Source organism: Eubalaena glacialis, chromosome 6 (assembly GCF_028564815.1).
Source record: "Eubalaena glacialis isolate mEubGla1 chromosome 6, mEubGla1.1.hap2.+ XY, whole genome shotgun sequence".
Taxonomy (NCBI): domain Eukaryota; kingdom Metazoa; phylum Chordata; class Mammalia; order Artiodactyla; family Balaenidae; genus Eubalaena; species Eubalaena glacialis.
The window spans coordinates 126,611,074-126,636,750 of NC_083721.1; the positions used below are offsets into that span (position 1 = coordinate 126,611,074).

At 41.5% G+C, this 25,677-nt stretch overlaps 1 protein-coding gene across 1 annotated transcript in view; it reads right to left on the reverse strand.

Annotated features, from left to right (window-relative positions):
* Window positions 1–8,312: 8,312 nt before the first annotated feature.
* The window catches only part of ATP1B3 (ATPase Na+/K+ transporting subunit beta 3), a 42,228-nt gene continuing 24,863 nt past the window's right edge, over window positions 8,313–25,677 (reverse strand). The window contains exons 4-7 of the mRNA XM_061193605.1: window positions 20,056–20,240; window positions 17,282–17,332; window positions 11,233–11,319; window positions 8,313–8,990 (exon numbers count right to left, since the gene is read on the reverse strand). Coding sequence (XP_061049588.1) covers window positions 8,820–8,990; window positions 11,233–11,319; window positions 17,282–17,332; window positions 20,056–20,240 — 494 coding nt within the window. The 3' untranslated portion in view covers window positions 8,313–8,819. The remainder of the gene's footprint in view (window positions 8,991–11,232; window positions 11,320–17,281; window positions 17,333–20,055; window positions 20,241–25,677) is intronic.

Genomic DNA, 25,677 nt, shown 5'->3' on the forward strand with positions numbered 1-25,677 from the left:
ACAGCTCGTGTGCACACTGTGTTTGTGTTAATAAAACCATGAAACGTGGCCAAAAAAAAAAAAAAACAAAAAGACACACCAGTAATAATAAGTAGCTAAGGCCTCTAGCACTAATTGCCAGGCACTCTTCTAAACACTCACCCTACTTTATAAACAAAACTAAGAAAACAGAGAGATTATTGCCCAAGGTCACACAGCTCGAGCAGGGGGCAGAGCAAGGACTGAAAGCGAGCAGCCTAGCTCCAGACTGCGCTCTTAAGGATAAATTAGAGCTGCCCCTAGTCCCTCCAAGACAGTCTTTTCAATTCTGGTAAGTGTTAAGTCTTAAGTTTTATACAAAGAAATCCAGGTCAAACAGGCTGTCACTTGGCCCAGAGTGAGTTGGGGGCGGGGTGAGGGTGGTCAGTTCTCTGGGTTTTGAGGGGAACGAGAGTCTGGTGTTGAGATCTGTGCAGTTAGTTGGGACAGTGGCCCAGGAAAGAATGACTAAGGCCGAGAACAAAGCCCGTCTCTCTCCTGCGCCAGCCTCTCCCAGGGAGGGAAGTGTCTTTTGGAAGTGGGCTCCCCAGCAGGCGGTGTCTGAAGGTGGCATGGCTGTGCCCACAAGTCTCCTGTGTTTGCCTCCCTGCCCACCTCTTGACCCTGTGAGTTTCTTTCTCAGGCAAGCTCTCCCCAGATGGTGGCCAGATGGTCCCCAGCAGCCGCTGGATTCCTCACTGCCCTCCAGCCCAGAGGTGAGCGCTTCTCCTGACCAGTGTCTTGGGGTTTACTCTTCTTGGACCAGCCTGGGCCACATGCCACCCCGACACCAACTGGTGTGGCTGCAAAGAGCATGCGGATGAGCTAGGCCCGGGCAACCCCTCGCCCTTGGAAAGAGGTCGGTGTGGCAGCCCTGCCTGGACCGCGTGGCCTGAGGTGGGGAACATCAAGGCGCTGTGATGGGCCTGGCAGAGACGGGTCAGGGCAGGAAGAGACATGGACACCCGCACTTACCCAGAGCAGCCTTGCTGGAGGAGACCCTCTTAAAAGCGAAAGCATTTGCATTCTAGAGCAACACTGTTTTATGTGCTGCTGTGAAGTTAAACCCAGTGGTGGTGGTCCGGGCGCTTATAAAAACTGCCATGCTTTTCAATAGTGCGTTGAGACGCTGGAATTCATGGGATGGCAGGTCTGGAGCAAAGACCTGGATTTCCAGTGCGCCTCCACTAAAAGTAAGTCCCTGGGCTGGACTTGTTTCCATCCTTACAGAAGGGGGGAGCCTCACCTCCGCCCTCCATGCCTCACAGGCATTTCAGGGGAAGTAGGAATGTGAAAGTGCTTAGCCCTGTTGCAGGAATGTTCAATTCTGAGCAAAATCCCTCAGGAACTGGGGCAAAGTGAGTATGGCCAGAAGTCAGTACGACAGACGACAAGTGCAGGGGCCTCCAGGGCCTTGGAGGATGGGATGTCACAGGCAGCGCCGGGTGGGAGGGGAGGAGACCAGAGGGCCACAGAGGGCAGGCTCCTGGGCTCGCGGGACTGACAATCACAGCTGAGAAAACTAACACATACTTCACAGACTTGATACTTCTGCATCAGAAAACGGCACGAACGATCAGGTCTAAATAGAACAGAGAAGCACTGACCAGCAAAGAGCCACCACCTGGACAGGCCTGCGAACACAGCGGGCGGGCGTGGAGCCGCACATCCCCGGGGCAGGACAGCTGTGGACAGAGGCATATTCCTGGCAGGCAGGGGACAGTCGGGCTGGCAAGAGACTGAGTGCTACCTCAGAGGACCACCCATTTCAGAGGCCCTGTAATTAGGAGACACACAAAAGATGGCGACATGGTACATGGAGAGAGCTGAAAAGGGTGAAAAGACCCGACTGCTACTATGTATAAAATAGATAACCAACAAGGACCTACTGTATAGCACAGGGAACTATACTCAATATTTTGTAATAATCTATACAGGAAAAGAATCTGAAAAAGGATATATATATATATATATCTCCTGTGCTGTATACCTGAAACTTACATGATATTGTAAATCAACTATACTTCAATAAAAACAAAAGACTTTGAAAAAAAATAAAAATAAATAAAAGACCCAACTGGGCGTGTCTGCACTCGGTCTCTGCAACAGTTCAGAGAACAGGCTGTGCTTACCTGCCCAGGCCAACCCTAATCGGAAGGCTCTTCGTGGAAAAGACATCCAAGAAACCCATTCAGACTGTAAGGAGAAAATGCACCAGTGGCTGCTGTTCGCATCTGCAGTTTCAACACGGAAGGTAACCACTAGTTGGGGTTCCTCTAGTAAAGCTGCCACAGAGGTCTGGGGCTCCCCGAATCTGGCCGATGCTTGGGGTCTGCTAGGGAACCACCTTACTTAGGATGCCTCGTTAACAAACATCCTTGGATGGATTTTGGGACAGTCCCTCTTTAAAACAGCTGCTTCTGAGGGATCCAGATGATAGTCAAATTACCACAGATGAGATTTTCAAGGAGCCTTTGTGCTACTTCTAAACTCTAATATGTGTTTCTTGTATTTACTTGCTACGCACGTATAAACATCACACTATTCTTTTCCAACTAATACGGATTTTACATTCTGCTCGCTACACCAGATAAACTTCTTGTCCATTGGAGTTATTTAAGGATCTGATAGAATCTTCTACAATCCTTTCTCTCAGAGCATTTACAAAACGCAAATATCAAATTTAAAAAGGGGGGGGCGGAATCCCCTGGCAGTCCATTGGTTAGGACTCCACATTTTCACTGATGAGGGCACAGGTTCGATCCCTGGTTGGGGAACTAAGATCTCGCAAGACGCGTGGCTCAGCCAAAAAAATAAAAAATAAATAAAAGGCAAGTATCCTGAAGACTGTGTCTGCAGGTGTGATTATTGCCATCCTTCTGGGTGGCTCCAGACTTAAAGCCATTTAAAGTCAGTTCCAACATGTCTCCTCAGAAAGAGGCTCCCCAGACCTGCTGAGTGCTGGCTGAGGGCTGTGGACTGAAGGTGAGAGCAACGTGTGGACCAGCCTACTCTGGCCAGAGGCCATCACCTCCTGGAAGGGCAGCAAAGACAGCCACCACACACAGAGCCTACCAGAAGCAGTTTCAGCCTTGCTGTAGTTGCTGGGCTGTTAAGTTCCACAAGGGCAGGGATCTTGTTTTGATCCCCAGTGTATCCCAAGCTCCTAGTACGTTGCCTGGCACACACTGGGTGCTCGATAAAAAAAAAAAAATTTTTTTGTAAATGAATGAGTCCATTCCTTCTCACTTAGCGATAGCAACTTTGCAGAGTTTTCTTTGTTGATGAGGTGGGTTCCCTCCATCTCCAAGCTGGTGGCCTCCAGAAGCTGACCTTCTATTCAGCTGGGAGAAAGGGTATGCTGGCGAGGACGCTGTTAAAGGTCAGGCTGGCACCATGCTGTCCTCAGGAAGCTGGAACCATGGCTGCAGGCTCTTGTCCTCCCCCAGGGCCTCAGAAAATAAGCAAAGGACATGGATATGCCCCATCTGTAGCCAGGTCCTGCCTGCTGTGCAGGCCAAGGATCACAGATGTGAGGCTCAAGATCCAAAAGCCAGGGGCTCACAACACAGGGCACCCCTCCACCTCAACCTCTGTGAATATTAGTTCACAGCAGAACAATACGTATCCTAGGCCTTTCTTCTCTCAGTTCTCATTTCCTCCCTCCTCTGCCCTGGCTCTGAATTCCAGGTGCTGCACTGACCAGGATGGTGCACAAGAGCCTTGTGGGCAAAGGTGATCCTCAGAGCAGCAGCACACAGGAGCTCGTCAGGAATGCAGACTCTCAGGCCCCACCCTAGACGTGGCTGCATCAGAATATGCATTTTAAACAGGATTCCTTGAATGAATCACATGCACCCGAGACTTGAGAAGTACTGGGTTGGAGCATACAATCTTCATTGAGAAAATGACCATCTTAGCTTTCTATCTGCTGCTGAAACAAATGACCCCAAATTTAGTGGCTTCAGATAATACTCATTTATCCTCTCCATGGCTGTGGTCAGCAGTCTTGGTGGGCTGGGCTGGGCTCTCCTCTGGAGGCTCGGGGAAGACTGGGCTTCCAGAATTCCGTTCCTTCTCCGGTTTCCACACGGCCCCCTTCATTATCAGAAGAGCAACTGAGTATCTTCTCACACTTCGGACCTGACTTCTGCTTCAGGCTCCCATGATTACACTGAGCCCTCTGGATGATCCAGGATAATCTCCCATTTTAAGGTCAACTGATTAGTAACCTTAATTTCATCTGCCAAGTCCCTATTGCCACGTGATGCAACATAAGCACAGGTGTGACACCAGAAGGCAGAGGTCATGGGGGCCCAAATTCTGCTTACCACAGTTGATTTCATCAGCAGTAGGTCCAGACCCGGATCAATGGTCTCAGAAGGGCACCCCCAAGTGCTCTGCATGTTCGGTCATCTCTGTTAGCGTCTCTCCCTGCCACACCTCATTTGCTTCTTCCTGCCTGACCCTTAGTTTCACTCCAGTTACCACTGCCCGCCCCCCTACCCTGCCATACAGTCTCAACACATCTCAACTCCCTCCCACCCAAGAGAGCTCTTACCTGAGGGTGCACATAATTCTGCAGGAAGTCCATCCTTTCCACACCATCTCAGCTCTACTCAGCCACCCAGAGGGAAGATCACAAGGAACAAGGCTAATGCCAAAAAAAAGATGGCACCCACGCCTGCCACTTCATGTCACCCCTCACTCTCCCTCAGCTCGGGCATTAGAGACCTGGGGCTCTGACCTGCAGAACAGAAGGGGCACTGGACGCGTGAGTGTCAGCAGAAGGTCTCTGGGAGCTCAGCACCACCCCAAGATCACCTGAGCCAGCAGCCCTGCATACTCTCCAATTCCAGACAGACTCATATTTGAGTGGATAGAGTGGTCCTGTCTTCAAGCAAATCCAGAACTAATGCTAGCCTGTCACTAGCTGGTTGGTCACCAGTCAAATCCAGTTTATTCTTATGAAGGCCCTTCTGAGTTATCCCAAGGCCACACAAATAATCTGGAAAGAGAGGGTTAGGAGACATTCTCTGCTTTGGTTTTCATACTTAAATATCAGCCCTTATCAGTCTTGACTCCCTAGTGAATTCTGACTGTTTCTAAAAAGCAAGCCCGTCCTCAACGGACAAATCCTGCCATCCGTGACAAGGGTTAAAGGCTGTTCTACGCTCCTGAAAGCAAATCCAAAAATCATTCCCGAAAAGTTCTGAAGGGACTTATTTGAAGGACAAGTCACTGGAATGTGAGGAAATTGGTTTGTTCAAAAAGCAGACACACTGATCTCTCTGTGACCTCCAGTATGAAGGAAGCCCTCCTGGGAACAGATTCTCCCTCCCTGGAGTACCAGTCACCCGCAGGCCGGTCTCAGGGAGGCGCACGCGGAGACCCACTGCTCCAAACACAGCTCCTTCTGTGCGGGAACCAATGGAGCTAAAAAACTGAAACCAACATAGCAAATTCTGTTGAGTCTTCTTTAAACTCCAACTTGACAAATTTATTAAAGCAAGAAAAGCCAAGGGAAATTAACAATTCCACATGGAGGACAGTTTCAAGTTCACCCATTTGTGACCGCCGCCCTCATACAAACCTGCTGCACAAGGCCACAGGCAGCCAGTAAAGACTTCCAACTCCTTCTTTACCACACCCCTCCCGGTGATAAACAACCCGCCAATGCAGCAGCAACACTGTACTTACACACCCTGTTTCCAGTTACCAGGAAGGAAACACTCCCGAAAAACCTGAAACCTCGAAAGGAGGGGGAGCCTTTGGAAACTAACATTTATAAACATCTACTACATGTTGGCGTGGCATATATATTTTCTCATTTAATCCTCACAGCCCTGAAGGGTGGCAACACCCTCACTGTACAGTTAAAATGAGAACCGAAGCTCTGTAGGGTAAGTACCGTGCCTAAGATTTCCAAACAATCAAATGCAAATCAGGATTTAATGCCAATTTCCCCTCCCTCTCCTTCCACAATGAATGATCGGGGATTTCACATCAATTTCTCTCTTCCAACAGACTCTCCACAGAATCTGGGAAGTCCTCCTCACAGACTGTACCTTCAGTGATAGGCAGTCCTATTGGATTTCGTGAAGAGGACAGACCAGCCTTTCTTATCTCACTGCTGCAAACGGCGGGGAAGCTACCACTAAGAAAGGACAATGGGGCTTAAATCATAGGACGAACTACACACATTCGAGGTAGGGAGAGTATCTTGTACAGAAAACCCTACTAAGAGACACTATGATACAGTCTAAGGCTGAGTCTGTATGTCCACATTGGGATTGAACTATACTGTAATTTGTTCCCTCCCACCCATGGAAGTGATCAAAGTGAAATAGAGTTCATTTGTATAAAAAAATTCCAAGTATAAAACAGCTTGGAGATCTAAGGAAACTAACCCATAATTTTCTTTGAGCTAGATATATAACATACCTGTTGAATTTTAAGTATCAGCTAAAGTCAACTGACAGTTGAATCTTCTCCATCCAGTAATCAAACTAGTGCCAGACTCAACCGCTTGAGGATGCAAAGCTGATTGTCTTTAGTCCTTTGTCCCCTTGCTATTCAAACTGTGGTCTGTGAATAGCAGGCTAGGCATCACTTAGGAGGTTGCTGAGTGTACAGAATCTCTCCTATGGAATCAGAATCTGCCTGTTAACAAGATGCCCAGTGAAGCTCTGAGGAAAACCTGAAATGTAGCAGAAATGCAGACTCAAAGCACGTCCAGGGCTCCCTTCATTCCTAGTCACCCTTCGCATCGGTTCCATACAGACCCAGCCCCTTCCCATACTGACTGTCTCGGGGGACCTTTGGAATAACCCAGGCCCGCCCCACCTCCCTCACACGTACCTGCCATCATCTCAGAGCCTGTTCCCTCCTAGTTTAAGATCTTCAAGAGACCACGTCTCTTCATCTCTTTATCCTCAGAGTCTGGCAACTCATTACTTGGCCCACAGCAGGCTTGTGATAAAGTTGCTAAACTCCCCTAATTTCAACACAAAAGAGAGCCAGGAAGAGTTGGGTAGGTCAACTAAGGTCACAGGCAGTCAGGGGCCAAGCCATGGCCAACCTTCTGAACCAAGGAGGCACAAATGGGACTCATGTCTATGTCCCTTTTTTCTTTCTTTCCAAAACCCACTCACCCATTTTGGATAGCTCAATTCTTGTCACATGTTCTGAGAACTACTTTGCTTTTGCCTAAGCTCATTGAAACAAAAATTCCACCCACACTATACTTCAAAAGATACAAAAATACAAATTTAATTGAAAATTTAATGATATGGATTTCACACGAGCCAAAGTTGACAGCTGCTGAGGACCTGTTCACACTTGGCCAACTAAAATGATGCCCTGGTTGCAGCCCATGACACTGCTCTGCCATCACAGCATCTTTTCTCCTTGTTTTATACTCTTAAGAGATAGGGTAGGTTTGCCTTATTAACAACTCCAAGAATCATTTTCTTCAGTTGCAAAGGAGGCTTCTAAAATGAAAATCTGTTATCACTAAGATCTTAGTGACAGAGCAAACCTCCCAATGGGGCTGAGTGACAACTACCAAAGCATTCAGGCTGCTCCTGGGCCACCAAGGCCCATCTGGCCAGTCAAGGCCACCCAAAGCACTCATGTTTTCTCCAGACAGCCATTCCTGAGCCAGCTGGGTTGGGTCCCACTCGTCCTGGCTTGCACCAACACAAAGAAAACCTCAAGAATATTAGCCCTGCCTTTTTTTAAGGAGAAAAGTAACAATTTCAAAAAATGGGCTTTAAAAAAAACACAGATCATGTGGGAAGCACACCTTTCTCAACAGAGGAGAAAGTAGCTCACATTATGACAAAGAATCATACCAAACACCTCAGACTGAAGGAGGAAATATTTCATGACACTAATCAGACAATGCTGAAATAAAACTGTTTGGTTTGAAGCTTTGAATAAGTTCCAAGTTTTTATATTTCACAATTTGTAGAGTCCACAGTCTGCTAAATAAAAGCAGCAGTAAGATTTCACAAACTATTATACAATTTAAATCTTATGAATTTAATTTCATAAAAATTTAGGTGCACATATTCTTACCGGCTAACCTAAAAATGCAGTTTTTATCTATGGTCTAAAATACTTTAATCTGAATACTTTAAAAGATTTAGTTCCAGCACTGAAAATAATCCCATCACTTTTTTTGTGTGTTTGTTTTTACATGTTTTACAACAAAAAGGTTGTGCTCCTAGTCAAAAAGATCCACAGACTAATTCAGCATGTAAAAAATAATTTTTACAAAACATCCAAGACAACCTTTCAAATCCACTTTTATTTTCCTTTTTCCTCCTCACATACAGAGCTTCTCCACACACCGCATTTCTTGCAGCTATAAAGTCATTTGACGTTGGTCAGGTACCATTTTATCCCCTAAAACTTTGCTGGCATCAAAATATGACAGTTAACCAGTGTTAAATCTATAAAATATTTACATAGCACAGCACATTAAGCTTTAGACACTTGGCAATTAAACCACATACAAATTGGACAAGACCCCCATCCTACATGTTCAGAATCAGGTGTTCACAGTCCCCATCTGGTGACTGTACATCGTTCAAAACGCAGCAGAGGCAACAGGCAGTTACTTTGAAGGAAACTGAACACTACGATCTGGAAGCACATTATGATGTTACCCCAGTGTCATGTACCACTCCACCTTTCTCCAAGGCGGTCTCATAATTCTGGAATGGCAGGTCCAGCTGATACAAAATGAAGACAGACAACACAACGTTTACTCTGTGGAGATATCTTAACTCCTACTATGGACGCATGGTGATTTTGAATACAACTCGTCCTAAAAATTTGTCACGATCATCCTGGTTTTTTAGGTTGGGTGATCCGTCAATCTTGCACTCAACTGTGACTTCGTTTACGTCATTTGTATTACCAAAGATGAGCTGGACGGCAACTAATGGCTGTAGATAGCTCCCCTGGCAAATAAAGGAAAATACATTAAATCAAATTCTGCAATAACTTTACACTTTATCAGGAGTTTGTTTATTCTGTAAAATTAAAAAAACAAGATTTTAATTTAATAATTAGATCTATTATTTTTTTAATCCTCTACCTTTTTTCCCCCCTTAGCTGGATATTCATTTATTTTCACTTTAATTTTTATTGATAAAAGTGTTTATGACTATGAATTTTCCTCTAAGTACTGCTTTAAATGTATTCCATAGGTTGTGATTATGTTGTGCTTCATTATTTTTTAGATATTCTATAATCTTGGTTTGAGTTTCCCCCTTTCCCCAAGAGTTGATTAGAGAGTTCCCACCTCCTCCCTCTTTTGGAAGGGCCCTTTTATTTCAGTAATTTCTAGTTTTCCTGCATTGTGATCAGAAAGTATTGTTATAATGTATTTCTATTTTATGAAACTTGAGCATGCATTTTTTATGATAAAGTTTTGTGACTGTTCTGGGTGTTTGAGAAAGATATGTATTGTATCTATCTATATATTAGTATGTTTGGTAAACATGCAGAAGATCTACCTCACTGATTATGTTACTTAGGTTTCTAACATCCTTACTTATGGTTGCTGTGGGACTTGGTACAAATATACTCATAATTGTTTTGCCATCACTGTGGTTTCTAAATACAATTCTTCACTAAAAGGAACTAGGGGCTGATTCCAGGGCTGAGGCAGGGAAAGTACAAGAAGAACCTGGAACATCTTGTGGTGCCAGAAAGTAAGGAAGTGCTATAGGAATCAAGGGAACATGTCTATAAAGGACACAGGAGCCAGAGCCAGCCTGAAGGTCTCCCACCAGCCAAATCTGGGACAACATTAGCACCAATATAAATGATTATAACATATAACCCCTGAATTAAATAAGAATCCATGAGAATATATTGATATAAATAATAAACAGTGGAGAAGAAAAAGCTCTTCCTTAGAGTGGAATGCCAACTAGTAAATGGAAAAAGAAAAGATGAAATTAGAAAAAACATTTGAGAACAATTCTATTAGTAACTGATTGTGGAAAGAATTGACAAATGCTAAAGTTATAGGAGAAATAATTTTATAAACTCTCCAAGTATTCTCCCCACATGATACTTATTGATTACAAAGGGAAAAAAAAAAAGTATAACTTTACATTAGGGAAATCTGGCTGACACCACCTTAACAAGGTTAACATCACCATTAATGGGACTCAACACCACGTCCCTCCTGATATGCTATTCTGAAAAGGACATAACATTTCTTCTGAGGCATTCCTGCTGAAGATGTACAACCTACATTTAATCAAGAAAAACATCAGATAAACTCAAACTGAGGAACATAAACCAACAAAGTAAGCCAAAAAAGGCCTGTACTCATTTTTGAAGAGCTCAAGGGCATGAAACAGACAGACGGAGGAACTGTTCCAGGTTATAGGTGACTAACAGTGTAACATCCTAGACCAGGAAAAAACTTTTCTTATTTTGCAATAAAGGACATTATTGGAACAACTGGTGACATTTCAACAAGATCTGTAGATTAGATAATAGTACAGTATCAATGTTAATGGTTATATATGATAATGTCCTTATTTTTAGGAAATTTAATGTAAAGAGCATTTAGTGTAAAGAGGCACCATGTTTATCACTGAGTGCCAATGGTGGTTCGGGGGAAAAAATTATATATATATATTTTATATACATATATATACATATACATACATACATACATATATATACATATATATATGGAGACTGATAAGACAAATGGGAAATCTGTGTAAAGGGTCTATAGGAACCCTTTGTACTATTCTAGCCACTTTATGTTTAAAATCATTTCAAAATAAAAAGTTTACTAGTATACATACAAAATGCTATTTACATACATATACTTAAAAGAAAAACTATGGAAGAAATTACACTACAATAATAGTTATCTCTGGGTAGTGACTTCTTTACTACTTCTCTATACTCTTTAAATAAGCACACCCTAACAAATGCAAGAGAAAACTGTATTTTGAAAATAATCATCCTTTAACTTAGGTGCTTCGGTTTTGTGCTTGTAGTTAAGATCTGGAGTCTCCATTTGCCATCACCATTTGTATTTAAAAACCAGAATAGATGATGCACACGTTATACAGGACGTACGTCTACCTAATCCAGACAACTGGCATTTTAATACAGACTACCAATTTTCCAAGAGTCGCTACCACTTAAGAACTTCTAAATACTTACATGCAGTTTTTTCCCATAATATGGAAAATATTTTAAATCTATCATTCCATTGGAAGGATAAGTTGATAGCACTGCTGTGTTTTCACCCTAAAGTTGAAAACAAAACAAACTGTTTTTAGGTCACAAAAAATAGTTTTAAAAAATGTATTTTTATTAAAGCAGTATCAATTATGGACAGTATGAAGAAACTACAATGCTGCTCCAACTGCATTCACTACAAGTGTATTTTTGAAAAGAGACTTACTCATGTTGATTTAAACCCTTTGACACAAACTATCCTGATTTCCTGATATATCTTTTATACTTTTCCATGACAGTCCCTTTAACTTACAGCCAGATCTACTCATGCAATGTCTGTAAAATCTTATCTGCCTTCCAACTACCAAATGCCAGTTCTCCAGCCACTGACAGCAGGAATGCACAAGTAGGTCTGGGACCAATGAATGCTAAAATGAATAAAATATTGTGCTTCCAGACTGGAAAGCAATAGCTGCCACACCTAGAAGGTACCACTCAGGCCTGGGAGGCAGCAGGTCCAAAAGTTTCACATGATTAACAACCATGATAACTGTAACCAGAGGTGCAAACTATGATGCAGCTGTTAGGGAAAATTTAAAGTACTCCAAGGAATACCCTTCTTAACCAATTTAAATACCACATTTCCCTTGAATAATTTTTATGAGCACATGTAAATCAGTTAGAAGTATTATATGTCTACTGCAATTATATTCCACGTATTAAAAAAAACTGATACAGGGACTTCCCTGGCGGTCCAGTGGTTAAGACTCTGCACTTCCACTGCAGGGGGCACGGGTTCCATCCCTGGTCAGGGAACTAAGATCCGGGATGCCGCTAGGCACAGCCAAAAAATAAATTTAAACAAGCAAACAAAAAACTGATACAACAAAAAAGAAACAGACTCTCAGATATAGAAAACAAATTAGTAGTTACCTTTGGGGAGAGGGAAGGGGACAGGGGCAATATAGGGGTAGGGGATTAAGAGGTACAAACTACCATGTATAAAATAAATAAGCTGGGCTTCCCCGGTGGCGCAGTGGTTGGGAATCCACCTGCCAATGCAGGGGACACGGGTTCGAGCCCTGGTCCAGGAAGATCCCACATGCCGCGGAGCAACTAAGTCCGTGCGCCACAACTACTGAGCCTGTGCTCTAGAGCCCACGAGCCACAACTACTGAGCCCGCATGCCACAACTACTGAAGCCCAAGAGAAACTACCGCAATGAGAAACCCGCTCACCGCAACAAAGAGTAGCCCCTGCTCACCGCAACCAGAGAAAGCCCGCATGCAGCAACGAAGACCCAATGCAGCCAAAAACAATAAATAAAATAAAATAAATTTATAAAAAAAATAAAAATAAAAAATAAATAAGCTACAAGGATAAATTGTACAGCACAGGGAATATAGCCAATATTTTATAATAACTATACATGGAGTATAATATTTAACAATTGTGAATCACTGTGTTGCACACCTGAAACTTAGGTAATATTATAAATCAATCATACCTCAAAAAAAACTGATATACATGATAACGATATAAATCTAGTATTCTTCTTGAAAAATAAGCAATTTATGAAAATTCTCATGTAACACACTCTGAATAGGCCCAATATTAATGACTGTAACATTTACACATACTGAGTAGATGACAGACAACAATGATTAAAATCAGTGGCAACTTCACAAGGCACTAATTAAAATAAAACATTACTAAATGTTTGCATTCTAGATTTGAATAAACGAATTTCTACTTTTGAAAGCATACATGAAACACTATAGCAAAACTAAGAATCTCCTCTAAGGGAAGCCGTACTCTCTGCTTACTTCACTTAACCACCACGAAGTAGCAGATGTGCACGGAGTGAGAGAAACACATGGACAAGCGACACAGGCAAGACAGCAAAGCATAAAGCGATGACAACCCACAAAAAGGGCAAGTTCTAACGATCCAGATCAACAATATTTAAAAAGAACAGGAGAGGGGCTTCCATGGTGGCACAGTGGTTAAGAATCCGCCTGCCAACGCAGGGGACATGGGTTTGAGCCCTGGTCAGGGAAGACCCCACGTCGTGGAGCAACTAAGCCCACGTGCCACAAGTACGGCGCGCCTAGAGCCCGTGCTCCGCAACAAGAGAAGCCGCTGCAATGAGAAGCCCGTGCACCGCAAGGAAGAGTAGCGCCCGCTCGAACGAAGACCCAATGCAGCCAAAAATAAATAAATAAATAAATTTATTAAAAAAAAAAAATAAAGAACAGGAGATAACAAGGCTAAGGGAAACTGTAGAAGCCATTTTTCAATCACTATTCAAACACCACCCTACGTCTGTACGCCTTAATTTAAAAAAAGTTAAGTCTAAAAAGAATCTAAAAAGGAGTGGATATATGTGTGTGTATAACTGATTCACTTTGCTGTACACCTGAAACTAACACAACGTTGTAAATCAACTATACTCCAATAAAAATGAAAAACAAATAAATAAAAACAGAATACATGCTAAAAAAAGGTCTAAAATAACATTTTATATAGGAGAAAAAAATAGTCACTTTGATATAAATACTTTCGTACATTACTTTTAACCTATTTTTCCTTAATAGTTCATACAAACACAGAGATGTTCCCCAAAATGTAAATTAAAGGTTTTCTTTAATTAATTAATTAATTTATTTATTTATTTTTGGCTGTGTTGGGTCTTCGTTGCTGCGCGCGGGCTCTCTCTAGTTGTGGCGAGCAGGGGCTACTCTTCATTGCGGTGCGTGGGCTTGTCATTGCGGTGGCTTCTCTCGTTGCAGAGCATGGGCAGCACTCAGGCTCAGTAGTTGCGGCACGTACGCGCGGGCTTCAGTAGCTGTGGTGCACAGGCTTACCTGCTCCGCAGCATGTGGGATCTTCCCGGACCAGGGATTGAACCCATGTCCCCGGCACTGGCAGGTGGATTCTTAACTACTGTGCCACCAGGGGAGTCCTGGGTTACAGTTTATTGAGCACTTCAGTGTACATTTTCAGCCAGATACCACACTCAGTTTATATTTACCTCATTTAGGCCTAAAACCCTTAAGTGTGTAGGATCAGTTATAGAGAGGGGAACTGAGGCTCAGAGTTATGGTCACATGCTCAATTAATTGTTCTACGGGTGTGTGCCTAAGCCATCACGTTGGCAGACTTTTACTTAAAATTAACATTTAGAAATTGTGAAATAATAAAATGCATATCTGAACAATGATGAGATAACTTTTACGGTGAAGCTACATGTCATGGTTTTCTAAGTATACGAATGGCATCATATTGGAAACCATGAGCAACTAGGTCCAAGAGTCTATTAGCAGTCACTAAGTTCCACTGAAAACAAAATAAAGGTTTAAAACTAATGTATTTTGGTTCTTCTGTATAGTCATCACCTGTAAATAACTTGAAGAACACATACCAAATGTTCTAAGCAGTGATTAACTCTGGGTAGCATTTACCAAATGTTTTCCTTCTGCATTTTTCTAAATTTTCTTAAATGAACACGATTCATTTTTGTAAGAAAATTAAAAAAAACACTAATGACATAAATATGAATATTACATCTTTTGCAGGAACCATCCTTTAAAATGAAAGGCCACCTCTAAAAGCATGTTCTGTCATCAATGTTTTAGTGTTTCTAGGACTCTTAACTTGTATGAAAGCAATTAAGGGACTGGCACAGTGGATAAGACTCCGCGCTCCCGATTCAGGGCGCCGGGGTTTGATTCCTGGTCAGGGAACTAGATCCCACATGCGTGCCTCAACTAAGAGTTCGCATGCCACAACTAAGGAGCCCACGTGCTGCAACTAAGGGGCCGGCAAGCTGCAACTAAGAAGCCCACCTGCCGCAAGTAAGGCCAGGCCCAACCAAATGAATAAAAAAACAAGACCAAAAAATCCTTAAAAATAAATAAATAAATAAAAGCAGGTCAAAGTTAAGAATACAAGACAAAATAAAAGACAAACGTATTATATAAAAGGTAAGTCAACTAAAGAATTTACACTAAGAACACTTGATTATAGACAAATCTATTGGAAAACAGCAATATGGTGATATGCAGTAAATGTTGCCATCTGTTCACAGAGCCACACCTCGAAAACTTATGGATTCCACCTGATTACTCCTTTGTGACTAGCCTACGAGTAAAATGCAGTTTTACAAAGATTTCCTCCAATTTTGTGTGTTTTTTCTAAAAACAAAAATATTCCACAACTAAATAAACAAAACAAAAGCCCCATCTATTATTTGGATTATTTTATGTACTTTCCACACAACTCTTCAAAGCAAAAGGGGCAGCAAATTGAAATCTGAGTCATTAGACCAGATGTTCCCCCAACTATTCTAGAATAGTTCCCCCAACTATTCTAGAAGCAAAAGATACATAACAGATAACAAGGAGAAAAATCCATTTATAATCCTAAGTGAAGAGTTAACATGGAGTAGTTTATACTGGCCAAAGGCTTACAGAAGTGAAACCTTAGGAAACCAGTGGAAGGCTTTTGCTCTTCTGGCTGTGTGTGTGTGTGTGTGTGTGTGTGTGTGTGTGTGTGTGTGTTTTCTTTTCTTGATGGTGCTGGCTCCACAGACCCACCGTTCCAAGTATATCTACATTGTCTGCTCACATGCAGAGGCAAAAGTTCCTGCATACAGGACACTGTCATAAAATCAGCACTTCCACCTGGCTGAAGGCTCATACCCAGCCTCGGGAACCTTCTACTGGAAAGAATTGCAAGCAAGGGGGATCACAGAGTTACACAATACATTTCTTAAATCTGTCTTGTAGGTGTAATGTTTTCTCCTGTTTTGAGATGACAGTAGACGCTCACTAGATTTTTAGAAGGATTTGTATACCAAGAAAAACTCAGCTTAGATGCAGCATCTGGTTTTAAGTGAGATTCTGATTTTTTATCCAAGTTTCCTGCTGAGCTGACTATGGCATAAGGAGATAAACTGAGTTGCCTATGGTCACACATGCATACTTCAACCCAGATGAGAAACCCACAAACTTCCCAGCTTTTCATTCTATTCTAAATCGTGAATAAATACTCAAAATAAATCAATAAGGATATTCTAAAGCAGGAGTTCTCAGAGTGTGGGTCCCAGACCAGCAGCATCACCATCACCTGGAAACTTTAGTTAAAAATGCAAAATTTGCAGCCTCACCCCAGACCTACTGAGTCAGAAACTGCAGAACTGGGACCTAAGAAACCCTCCAAGTGATTCTGATGCATGATCAGATTTGAGAACCACCCAGCAAGAAGTTTCTGCCCAAATAAGAAGTCCATTCATCGTTAAAAGGGATTACAGTTTTCTTTGGCAAACAACTTTAGAAGTGATTTCAATGTAACATTTCAAGTAAGACACTTCTGACATATTAACTGGAGCTGGAATGCTAATATTTTACACAATGATAAAATTAAATTTAGAACTTAACAGTTTCTCCTGAGAACTCTTACCCATCATTTACATATTTGTCTTAGTTGAACTTTGCAGCATGGAGAGAAAACAAAAGAAATTATGAAAGGAAAACAGCACAGCGTTCTGGAAAAAATAAAGTAGGGATGAGAGAGCAAAATAATGCCTCTACCTTAAGGAAAACGTACCATGTTTCATTAAATCTCAGATGCCACTGATGTACACCAATTTATGTACTATTAAGAAAGAAAAAATCTTATACACTATTAAGACACTATCAGTTTAAGGCCAACCCCAATTTTGGTGTCATCAAGCTAGAAAAAAGAAAATGAATCTTAAAATCAGTGAAATATGGTATATGTAAATATAAAGGCAAAGTATGTGAAATCAAATGCACATGGAAAATAAGTCTTTTTGAATTATCATTAGCAAACAGAGAAGGGCTACCCCCAAAGGTTGGTGGAGTTTTATTCTTCTAAGAATGGCACTACAATGGACTTCAAAAATGTGACAGGGAAGAAAAAAATGACTAAATTCATTAGACTTTTAAAGTATTTTTAAGATACACTAAAGCTTTAACAGAAATTGGGTTATTTTCTGAATACTAACCTTCAAAATACATTCTATCCTTGGTTCTCCTTGAGGCTTTAATCCAATTATCTAAGGTAAAGAAACGGTGATTAATTGAAACATCACAACTGTATACAACAGAACCTCTTCCTTCGTTGCTGGGGACACAGGGGCGGGAGGGTTGAGATGGACACTAACACTGCATTAAAACCCTGTTACCTCTGCCTTTTACTTTAATTTTATTTTAGAGGATTAGAACAGACTTTTCAATATAATAATCTTACCAATTATCTATCTTACTATAGCACTGGGGCAATTTAGAAAATAAATCAGTTATCAAAGAATTGACCAAAACACAGCATTGCACTTTGCTACCCTAAAACAAGAAACAAATAGAAACCTTTACATTTCATTATTTATATGAACACATCATTAATGCAAGTAAGAATGGCAAAGGCAAAATATAATAACTGTTCTTCATGAAAATATATTAGGTCACAACCCTACCATGTTTCCGTAAGGCTTCCACAGAGCCCTGCTGTATTTCACATCTATCTGTTCTACAAAACACATACACTTAATGAATCCCATTTTGAGGACTCTCACAGCACCATTCAGTTCTATGTAATGAGGCTTTCATTTATGTGGTTGATACAACTAACTCTGTATGAATGATAACATATTTATCCATATATTTTGTGAGAGGATTTTTTTGCCTTTTGAATTACATGCGTTTTAATTTATATTTTATAATTTTATAATTTATATACATTTTAATGTGAATGCCTGTAAAATGTAAGTACTCCTCCCGAAAAATAAGTATTGTTGCAACCGAAATAATAATTTCAAGAGCAATAACTATCCGTGCCCTCGCAATGATTTTGGAACAAACTATACTGGGATTAAATGCCCTGCTACACCCTTATGCAACATCTCACTGCCGATCCCCGTGTACCTGATGATGCCTTCCTGTCATGCCTGCAAAGTTCTGCTCTATCAGCAAGTATAATCTCACATCCTCATCATTCAGAGGACATATTGACAAAGAAAATAAACTCAGAAGGTTGGTCCTGTGGGAGAAGGAATTGGAATTTCTTCTCTTGGCTTTATATTGAGAACAGATTTTCCATCAATCTAGGTGTTGTGAAGATACTCCTAGGAGGCAGGGATTGCAAAAGGCATCCCTGTTGGAGAGAATGGATTTAATTCATCTTACAAGCTAGATCACCTGGTTTCACATTACAGTTGGCCCTCCCTATCCAGGGGGGGTTCCACATCTGCGGATTCAACCAATTGCAGATCAAAAACATTTGGGGGAAAAAACTCCAGAAAGTTCCAAAAAGCAAAATTCGAATTTGCTGTGTGCTGACAACTTTTTACATAGCACTTACACTGAATTAGGTATAAGTACTCTAGAGATGCTTCTGAGTACACAGGAGGATGTGCGCAGGTTATATGCAAATACTACGCCATTTTATATAAGGGACTTGAGCACCCCCAGATTTTGGTGTCCTCAGGGGTCCTAGAATCAATTCCCCACAGATACCGAGGGATAAACTATCTGGATTTCTTGTGTGGATTGTGAAAACTCATTTCTACTTTATTTAACAGTATGTGGTATGTATGAGTTCCCTAGCATTTCTGAGGAAAGTAGGGGTCCCCTTGAAATAGTTGTTCAGATTGCTCCCACTTCCTGGCCTACCCATCTTGCCTTCAGTTTCACCTCCACTTTGCTAACCTTAGTGCTTAAGTGTTGCTAAAACATCCCATTAAATGTTTATTGAGTGCCTACTATGTGCCAGGCAATGTTTCAGAATGATTTCCAGAGTGCTATGGGATAATCAGAAACTGTTGCTGTCCATGAGGACAGGGGAAGGAGAGGCTGGAGGGAAGCCAGTCTGGGCGCTTAAGGGTCTAGCTGGCTCTCCCTACAGGGAAACTCCTTATTTAGCAGTGCCAACTTCAGAAGCCTCAAGTTTTAGTTTTATTAGGGATGGTAACTTTTGTGATATGTAAACTCAAGACCTTGAGAGGCCTGCAGCTGTTTAGGAGATTGCCTTTTCTCTGCGTAAATGACCAGGAATGACCTCATTCTTCAAGGGAGAACATACAGGCCTCAACAGGTTAACTGTATCAGAACACAACTCTGCAGTACCATTTATAGAGCAGCAAGGCACAGGGTTTGGAGATCACTTCATTATGCAAGGAAAGCATCTTCCTTTTTGCACAATGACTCCACAACATTGTTACTTCGATGTAGAGAACATTAGCTTCTTGGTTTGCTAATGGCTATACAATTCAGGCACTTTCTCTGGACAACATGGCAAAATGCTGCTGGGTTCATTTTAATACAAATTTATCTCTATTTCTACTATTTAACTACATAGACATATACTATAAAGCTATGCTTTGCTACTAAATATTCACAAAAAGTTAAATAAGCCAAAACTTTATAAGTTTGCCGTGGGATTTTAAATTACATTGCCACACAGGATGCAAAGATGAGCACAGCACATTAACACAACCATGCTGTGGGCATGATCCCCAGAATACCTGATCCCTGAAGCTCTGATCTACGCTTAAGTGCATGTAGCTAGTTCCAAAAGAGAAAAACTGAAGTTGTGTTACTCCCTAATTTACGACTAATTTATGAACCAATTGTTTTTTTCTGTATTAATTTCCCAAAGGTCAGTATCACTGTTAGCTTTTTACACAAGCTACCACCAAGTGAGAGAGCACTGAATAAATAGTTGCCAGCTTCTTAACAGAAGAGATTTGGAAAAAGCAGCAGCAGCAATAAATTATGTACATACTCTGTTCATTTTCACAAGAACACAAGGGCTTCCTGTGGAGTAGCCAAACTCGGGATCATTCACACCACTGCATGCTTCAAGTAAGACAAGAGGAAACTGACATGAAGTATATTCTGGGCCCTTCTGCTCAATAAACGCTCCACTGGGACAATCTGTGAGGTTCTTCTGTTCTTCTAAGCCATATGCTAAAAAGGAAACAGCCAAAAAGGACCTTAAACACAACCAGAAATATATCATCCTTTGGACAACATTCTTCAAAGACAAAAACAGCCATGCCATTTACTGGAAAATTTTAGGGAAAGAATGTTAAGTCTGTTCCTTTAAAGTCTAACTGCTATCTAGCGCTTTGCAGTTTATTTCATTCCAATACAAACTGGGTGACAGATGGATCTCTTCTGTCACCATTAGGTGGCACCAGCCATGGCTACAGCGTTATGTGAATGCCTTCGATGCTCTTGGCCCAAAAGATACAATGGTGAGGACATAAAAACGCATTACCTCTGCCCTTATGGAGGTAATTTACAGTGCAGTGGGTAAGACAGGTGTTGAGGATAAAATCATAAATGAAGGGCCTAAAGAAAGGGGTACATGTGAGTTAATGTTAGCTTACAAAAGGGTGTTTTCAGCAGAGATGGAGGTAACGAGATAGATCCAAAGGGGATGAAGGAGTAAAATGGTTACAACTTGGAGATAGGGAAGGAAGGAGAGGGGGACAATTCAACGATTTTTCGAAAGTTTGCTGTGCACTTGGCACAGCGTTAGACAAAAGGGGCATAACGGGGAGCCAGTCTGCTGTGGACCCCGCCCTCAGTGAGCTTAGGCTACTGCAAGGCACTCGCTAATAAACATGGTGCCACAATGCCTCAATAAGAACTGTTGGTGTGTGGGTATAACTGGTACCAAAAAAAGGCCAACCTAAAATGAATTCAACCAAAAACGGGAACCAAAATTTCAAAGTACTCACATTTACTTATTTAACTTTATTTATTTATTTAAATTTATTTAAATTTGTTCGTTTGCATGCTTGCCATGCCGAGAGGCTTGTGGGATCTTAGTTTCCGGGCCAGGGATTGAACCCAGGCCCTGGCAGGGAAAGTGCTGAACCACTGGACCACCAGGGAAGTCCCAAAGTAAACACATTTAAAAGGAAGTATGGATCTTTCCCTTAAAAAAAAAAAAAAAGTCAAAAATTTTGGTTTCAACTTTTATTTATCAAAAATTAGGATATCATGGGAACTATGTACCCATTAAATAGCCAAGAATGACTCAGGTATTGGGGAGGGGGGATAGGAGTAAACTTTTACAACAAAACAGTACCACTGACATTCGTCACTCCTTTTTGACTTTCGTGGCACAATCATGAATGTCATTCGGCAGAAAATATTCAAGGCCTACATCGGTTTCCTCCAAGGGCTTCTCCTGCATATACTCTGTTGGTACAGTTCATCAGGGACCATTTTTGTATGATGCCAACTTCCACTTCTCCACAAAACCGCTCTAAGTCAAGGAGTTGGATGATGAATGGTCAGAATATGAAGACCCCTGCCTAGCGCATGATGGGAACAGAGAAAGGTCACCATTCCCAGAGAGAGCACAGAACCCCACATTCCTGAGGAAAGCCTAAAGTAAGATAGAAAAAGGTGTAGGTAAACAGGGGGGGAAAGACCTGAAAGAGATAACTTGAACAATATAAGATTTTAAATTCTAATTAGTATTCAAGGGGGAAAAAAAAAGAAAACAACCCAGAGCAGATAATGTATCTTTTAACAAGAGACTGTATCTTTTAAACACCAGAAAGGCATTCCTAAGAGCAACAATGACAATTCAAAGTTTAAAAAAAGGGAGGGGGGAGGGCATGCTGAACTTTAAAGATCTAAAAGTAAATCCCCAGTATAATAAAGCAAAAGTAGGAAATGAGAGAAAAACAAGAGATCCAAAACCCAACAACTAACAGAATAGCTCTAGAAAGAGAACCAGAAAACTGAGGTGAGGAAATTTTCAAGTAATAATAGTTTCCTCCACTGGAGAATCTAACTCTTCATCCTGAAAGACCCCATCAAGTTTCCAGCAAAGTGATATTTTAGAGACTGACACCAACACTTGGAAATTTTAGAACCCTAAGGAAATACATTTAAAAACAAAAACAAAAAACCAACACTGTTGAGCACAAAAAGGCAAATACAAAGGAACTAAAACTCTATACACAGCTAAACTATGAACAATAAAAGCAGAATTAAGTCATTTTCAGAAATGATAGGACTAAAAACCTACATTCCATGTATCTTAAAAAAATTTTTTTAATTTAAATACAAATTGAGATATAATTCACATATAACATCAGTTTCAGGTATACAACACAATGAATGCTTGAATATTTGTACACATTGTGAAATGATCACCACGATAAGTCTAGTTAACATCTTGTCCCTATGTGTAGTTACAAATTTTTTTCTTGTGATGAGGACTTTTTAAGATCTACTCTCTTAGGAACGTCCCAATACGCAATACAGTAGTGTTAACTATCATCACCATGCTGTACATTACATCCCCAGGGCTTATTTATTTCTAACTGGAAGCGTGTACCTTTTGACCTTCCTTCACCACTTCAGCCCTGCCCCCTGCTGCCTCTGGCAACAACCAATCTATCTGTTCTCTGCATCTATGAGCTTGGTTTTCTTATTTGTTTTGTTTCTTAGATTCCACATATAAGTGAGATCATTTGGTATTTGTCTTTGTTTATTTCACTTAGCACCATGCCCTTAAGGTCCATTCATGTTGTTGCAAATAGGAAGATTTCATTCTTTTTTATGGCTAAATAGTATAGTGGTATATATACAATGGAAGAGTATTCATGTATCTTTCCTTACAAAGTTATTTGAGAATATACTCCATCAAAACTAGGGAAAAGGGGCTTCCCTGGTGGCGCAGTGGTTGAGAATCTGCCAGCCAATGCAAGGGACACGGGTCCGATCCCTGGTCTGGGAAGATCCCACATGCCGCGGAGCAACTAAGCCCGTGTGCCACAACTACTGAGCCTGCGCGTCTGGAGCCTGTGCTCCGCAACAAGAGAGGCCGTGACAGTGAGAGGCCTGCGCACCGCGATGAAGAGTGGCCCCCGCTTGCCGCAGCTAGAGAAAGCCCTCGCACAGAAATGAAGACCCAACACAGCCATAAATAAATAAATAAATAAATTTATAAAAAAAAAAAAACAAAAACTAGGGAATAAATAAAGAAAAAGAAGGCAGGAGCCAAGAAACAGTGAATCCAATCCGAAAGGGATCAAACGAACTCCCCAAATGACAGCTGGGTAGTAGAAGCCCTAAACAGAAACCAGTACAGACTGCAGCAGAGGGGAAGGACTCTAGGGAGGAGTTCTCCAGAAAAAAAGGGATGTAAGAGAACATCTCAAACGACAGTATACAAATAAGGGAGTTAGACGAGAGTCTCTACAGATGGTAGAATATGACGTAAAGACAAGTATAAGAAGGCAACCAATAATGAAAATAAAATAGTAATTCAATTACTTTTGAATTGAGATTAGGGGCAAGTCTGAGGCATGTGAGCTAAATCCTCATCTAACATGGCAGGAAGTAAAGACAATGTATAAAAGTGATAAATCAAGAGCCAACAGATTGTATTTAAAGATACAGAAGAAAAATCCCGTAAGAAAAAGTTCAAAAGCATGAAGTTATTTCCTGTTGAAAATGTATCCAGAATCAGACGATTTCTCACAGCCTCACTGCTCCCGACCTTGCCAAGCCACTATCTCCACTCATCTAGGTGACTGCAATGGCCTCCGAACCAGCTTCCCTGATTCCCCTCTACAGTCTAGTCTCAAAAAACAGCCTGAGTGATCCTTTAAAAATCTGAGTGAGATGATGTTAATTCTCTGCTTAAGAACCTCCATCTTGGTCACTGTGAAAGTCAAAGAACTGAACAACAGCCTCTAAGGCCTACACAATCTGGTCCTCCTTTAACTCCCTGACCTCAATCTCCTACTACTCTCTCCCCACTTACTCCATCCAGCCCCTCTGACTTCCTTGATGAACCCTGAACACACTGGACATTGTGAGCCTCAGGGCCTTTGCACCTACTGCTGGGTAGTTCCATGGCTACTTCCCTCATCCTTAGATCTTTCCTCAAACATTCCCTTTCAATGAGGCCTTCCCAGACCACTCTGCTTAAAATTGCAGCCCTCTCAACTCTCCCTATTTCCCTTCTCTGCCTTATTTTCCTCCACAGCACTTATTACCTTCTAACACACCACTAGATTATAAAAACTCCACAAACACAGAAATTTTCTGTTTGTTCATTGATGGAAATTAGAAGAATGCTTGACACAAAAAAGACCCTCAAAAAGAAGTATTTGTTGAATAAAGGAACAGGACTGCAGCTAGAACAGAGTATGGCAGGGAACTACTGTTCTACTTATAAGCCTTTCTTTACTATTTGGTTTTCAAACCATGGATTATACTCTCACAAAAACATCTCTATTTAAATAATAAATATATATTTAACTTTCAAGGGAAAGAGATTTAGGAAGGTAGGTAGTAGAAGACGCAGGATCGAAAGGTTTTTGATTTAAGATAGGAGGGAGTTGAGGATTTCTACATGTTGACAGAAAGGATCCAACAGAGAGGCTAAACATATATGAGAAGGATTAGTAATTAGCATAATGCTTGAGGCAGTGAGAGGGGATGAGATGCAAAACGTGACCGGGACAGGTGGACTTACATAAGAGGAAGGGCAGCTCCCCTCGTCAGAGCAGGAGGAAAATCACAGACAAAAAGGCTGCAACTGAAGGCTGGTTTTACTGGTAACGAGGAAACTGGGGGAGTTTCCACCTGAGTATTTCTAGTTTCTCTCGAAGTAGGAAACCAGGTTATATGAAGAAAGTGAGTTATAGGGGAAAAGGTAAGGAGCTCGAGTTTTGAGTAGAGGCTGGAAATAATCCCTTCAGAGAATTACCCAGGGAAATACAGCAGGATTGCCAGGCAGTAGATGGGATCCATTTGAGGGAGGTGATCAAGTATTCACAGTGCTAATTAGTCCTCAGAGGGCAGGCTCAAAGGAAGAGCTCCATCCAGGAATTACAGGGCTTCATCTAGGGGCATTACACGGCTTCATCTACTTGCAAGTTTTATGACAAACGGACTAAGAGGCGAGGGATTTTAGAGTACTGGCTTGAGTAAAAATGAAATGAAAAACTATGGAATTGACAAGCTTGACCAGAAGGGAAGCTGAGCGGGGAGGGGCTGGGATAAAATAAAAGGGTCAGTGAACTGGAAGTCCCAGTGAGGGAGACAAAGAGCGAGGGCAAGTTAAGCAAACGAGAAGGTTGTGTAGAAGCCCCATCAGCGACCTTGGCAATGGAGTCCTGCACATTCTAAGAAGCAACTGCAGGAGAGTGTGGCTGAGGAAGAGCTGCGGCAACCGCGAACCAAGAGGCCATGGCGCTTGATGGCTATTCGTGTGAATGTTAATAACATGGAGTCAGGGCAGACAAAACGGAAGAGAAAACTGGGCCAGGACGGCTATTAGAAAGCACTGCAAACCAGTAGCTCTGAAAAACTCACAACCGATACGCGAACTTTTTTTTCTTTTAATGACGAACACCATTCC